General features: G+C 31.4%; 1 protein-coding gene across 1 annotated transcript in view; it reads right to left on the bottom strand.

The window, feature by feature from the left end:
• The window catches only part of LOC106878166 (synaptogenesis protein syg-2), a 180,518-nt gene that overhangs the window by 38,763 nt on the left and 136,889 nt on the right, over nt 1-4,866 (bottom strand). The window contains exons 10-13 of the mRNA XM_052973352.1: nt 3,221-3,517; nt 2,377-2,706; nt 1,197-1,502; nt 311-457 (exon numbers count right to left, since the gene is read on the bottom strand). Coding sequence (XP_052829312.1) covers nt 311-457; nt 1,197-1,502; nt 2,377-2,706; nt 3,221-3,517 — 1,080 coding nt within the window. The remainder of the gene's footprint in view (nt 1-310; nt 458-1,196; nt 1,503-2,376; nt 2,707-3,220; nt 3,518-4,866) is intronic.

Raw genomic sequence — 4,866 nt, forward strand, 5'->3', positions numbered from 1 at the left:
ATACATACATACATACATACATACATATATATATATATATATATATATATATACATATATTTTATTTATAATCAGCAGAAGTTGACTCAAGGGATGAGAGTCAGGTGCATGAAACTCTCAGAGTCACTCTGTACAATCTGTTGATTACTAATAAAAGACATATATATATATATATATATATATATACATATATATATATATATACATACACACTCATGATTTGAGTATTATATATATATATATATATGTATGTATGTATGTATGTGTGTGTGTATAGTTCATCAAAGTTATAATATATTCAATGACTTACCATTTCTATTTGATCCTCGGCATGCAATCCGGCCAATCAGGAAACAGGCAGTGATGACTAAAGCAGCTGCTATCATTCCACCGATTATAAAACCTAACGCTGTTCCAGTAGTAATTGATGATGGTGATATTCTCACTGTTTGGATTTCTGAAGAAAAAAACAAACAAACAAAAAAACAATAAGTATAAAAAAGACAACAATATAAATAATATTTAAAAAAAAGAAAATGATGGAGCTCAAGTAAAATGGTTGATGGTCTGTGTTAATGAAAGGTGAAGTTTATGTGACATAGTGCAGGTGTGGTTGTGTGGTAAGATGTTTCATTCCCAACCATGTGGTTCTGAGTTCAGTTCCATTGTGTAACACTTTGGGCAGGCGTCTTTTATTATAGCCCTCGGCTGACAGGTGCTTTGTGAATGGGTTCAGCAGATGGAAACTGAAGGAAGCCCACCATATATGTATATGCATGTATTTGTGTCTGTGTGTGTGTGTGTGTGTGTGTATGTGCGCGTTTGTCCTGCATAACTGTTTGACAACTGGTGATGGTTTGTTTATGTCCCTGTAACTTAGTGGTTTAGAAAAAGAGACTGATAGAATATGTACCAGGCTTTAAAAGAAATAAATACTAGGGTTGATTCATTCAACTAAAACCCTTCAGGGTAATGTTCCAGCATGGCCACAGTCCAGTGACTGAAATAAGTAAAACAAGTAAAAATATATAAGAGAAACAAACAACATAAAGAAAACAAAAACACCACAGAGATGACAGTGCCCCAGCATGGCCAGAGTGCAGCAGCTGGAATCAGTTAAAAAGTAAGATGGCTAAAATGAAAGACAATTTTATTTATCAAAAACAGAATAAAAAAAACAAAAAAAAAAGGCTGACCTTCAGTTTTGGTAGTAAACTTCAGAGTTTGACTTCTGTTGCGTTCGCCAGGGCGTGTGTTTTCAGTGTGCAACGAGAAAGCGTATTTAGCGCCACGTTTCAGGTTATTGATAGTTACGAAGATATCATTGCCATTTCCTTGGTCTGCGTGGATTGTTTCTATCCATTCACCATCGTATGAAATAGGTCGGTGGGACAAATAAAACAGCTGTTCATAACCTCCATTAAATGCTGGAGTCCATTTTACTGTGATGCTTGTATGAGTTATATTTACAACTGTGAAATCCATTGGTTCTAATGGTGGACCTACCGATTAAAACCAGACATACAGTTAAAGATGACCCTGGGGGTTATTATTCAAAGGTCAGTTACAGATGACCTAAGAGGTTCAGTTAAAAAAAAAACAGGAGCAGTTAAAAGGTAGAGCAACATTTTGAGGGTCATTTAAAGATAACAAGGATCAGTTAAAGATGGATTTAGAAGGGACAGTTTCAAGGGTTAGTTAAAAGTTTACTTAGAAGCTACTTTTTAAGGGTCATTTGAAAATGAACAATCATAAATAGTTGTTTAATGATGAACTTTTATGCCCCATTTCAAAGATCTGTTTAAAATGGGAAGAGAGGTTACATTTTCATTAATATATATTACATTAATAAATATCCAGGTGTTTTCACTAAGCAATATAGAGTTTTAAGAAATGCAGAATAAAAATTATGGAACATCATGTGATGTATATGAATAAATTAATGATTAATTATAGATAATATATATTTAATTAGTTCTACAGAAGAACCCACGTTTAATTAATTCTGTGTAAAGATTAATATCGAGTTTTATAAAAGTTTAAATATAAAATAATTTTATATTAGTATAAATACAAATCCATATGAAATTTTGTGTGTTACATATATTTTCCTGTACATATAGAAGCCATAGCAAAAGAAAAGAAGGAAGATAGTTGTTATTTCTTGCTGACCTTCTAACCTTCAGATTACTCACTCAAGAATTAATCATGCCTTATCCTATAATCAAGATTTTCAGGATGTGATTTATTTTTAGAATGACATTGTAGTGTATTTATGAGAGGCCAAATCTGATCGGTTTGAACATAAGACAGGTAGAACATTTGGGCTGTTGAAACACTAAAGAATTAATAGGAAACACCAAATAGTTATGTTACCTGCAGGAATTATTGTGATTTGATGACTACTGGTTCCAACTGAGTTGCTAATATTCAAATTAAGTGTACGGACTTCTGTTTCTCTCAGGTCAGTTATTGTGAATATAACAGCATGTCCCTCGGCTGTCACTTCTCTGCCATATGTTGAGAGTAACACTATTGTCGGTTGTATTTCTGTACTAATGTCTGGCTCAGATGTTATCGAGTCATCGAAAGACCAGGACATTTCGCTATAGACTGGGAATGAATAAAAGCTAACAGATATACTCAGATTGCCACCATATTCAATAGAAACATTTGATATGGCATCTATCTCGAAAACGGGTTTAGCTGAAAGTGAAAAAAGAAAAAGTAAAAGAAACGGATTAGTATTTAGACTATTATCAACTGTTTTGTAGTCAAATATAACAAATACGAATAATTCAGACTCTCTATCTATAAATTAGATACTAGAAAAATATGCCAAAATATTGGAAATATTGGATTAAATATAGGAACATATAAAAAACTCATAGTGAATTAATGCATAAGTAATATGGAATATATCTTTAAATTTTATTGAAAAGATGGTGAAAAAAAACAAACAAACAAAAAGAATGCAAGTAGAAGATTGAGCATTTATGGGAAACATGATGATTTGCTTAAAAGTAGTAACATCATACATTTCAAACGTGCTGAAATCCAACATGACTGCTATGATTGGGTATGACAGGACCCCAAAAGTATTGCTTTGCTTGGGTGCTTATAGTGTTGTTAAAATAACTCTGTCAACTTGGTCAACATAAAATAAAACTAAAATAAAAGAAAGAAAACAAGGAAGCAACTAAGTCAAACTATTTCGTACCTTGTATGATAAATTCAGCTGAACCTGATTTCATAATATTGCCATTTCTATCTGGAATACCATTTTCAACTAAGCATCTATAAGTGCCGCCATCTTCAAATGTTACATTTTCTAAAGTTAACACAGCTGGTTCTGAGCTTGTCTCAACGTTGTCGAACTCTTGTAGGATAATTTCACCCCACTTGTGCTGCCACCTGTATGTATATCTATTAGGTTCTCCATCAGCGACGCACGTCAAATTTACTTGAGTTCCTTCAGTGGCATTTGGTGGCGTTACCACTTGCACGTCTGGAGGATCTGGAAAAGATAAAGCGGACAAGTATAAATACAACATCAATATATTTTGGTTTGTGCCAAGACAAAATATTGACCATGGAGAATGTAAAATTCACGGAACTGATCTTAGAATAGAACTGGAATTAATTTTATTGGTTTTTCAAAGGAAGAAAAGTAGAGTTGATTTTCTTGGTAGGAATTGATTTCAAGATGTACAGAAATGAAACAGAACAAAGAAATATTTTGTATACAGCAAGCTTCCTTAAGTTTTCATCTAACAAATCCAATCAGAAGGCATTGGTCAGCCCAGGCTATAGTCCAGCATGCAACAACAACAACAAAAATAATAAGAGCATGAAGGTTGCTCAATGTAGTATGTTCAACTGCTAGAAATAGCAGTCAAGTGTCATTCAAATTATAGCCTACATTTTATGAAGAGAAAGACAGATCGTTTGGATACATTGGATAATGTAATCCTAGATTTAGAACATCTACAATAAAAAAAAAATAACACTCCCCCAATAACAAAACAAAAAAAAACAAAAAAAAACAAAGACGAAATAGTCACAGTTGGAAGACCTTTGATCATAAATCTTTTGGATCTGAAATGACCTGGGGTTAAACATTAACAACTGTATGTGTGTATGTGCATATGTATATAGAATATAATACAAAATAAAATATGATAAAGTATAATAAAATATAATGTGATATAATGTAATATATATATATATATATACACACACACATACACCATTTACATACACACACATTTATATATATATATATATATATATATATATATATATATATATATATATATATATACATATTTATATATATGTACACACACATGCAAACACATACACACACATATATATATATATATATATATATATATGTATACATATCTATCTATCTATCTATATATATATTTATGTACATGACCAACTTGACTAAATACAATAATTTCTCCCAGCATTAGAATGTTAGAAAGTTTAATACCCTTTTATATCCTCCAAACTCTGTCATCTTTGAAAGTGGCATCTTTTGAAGAATATAGACGAATAATTTTTACGATAAAAGTTACATTTCTATATTTTTCCGTGATTTACTCTAATATTGGTTGGAATATTGAGTATTCCAGAAGCAGTGGACTTATCTGTTCGGTTGCTGCTTTTGGTTGGTTTTTTGGTCTTTGTATTTTGGTGATGTTATTTTCGCAGAGTACTTTTTTATTGACATGTCCTTCAGTATTGTAAGTGGTATGTGCATATGTACGTATGTACATATATTCATACATGTATATAGACACATATGCATATATATATATATATATATATATATATATATATATATATATATATATA

This window comes from Octopus bimaculoides, chromosome 15, assembly GCF_001194135.2.
Source record: "Octopus bimaculoides isolate UCB-OBI-ISO-001 chromosome 15, ASM119413v2, whole genome shotgun sequence".
NCBI lineage: Eukaryota > Metazoa > Mollusca > Cephalopoda > Octopoda > Octopodidae > Octopus > Octopus bimaculoides.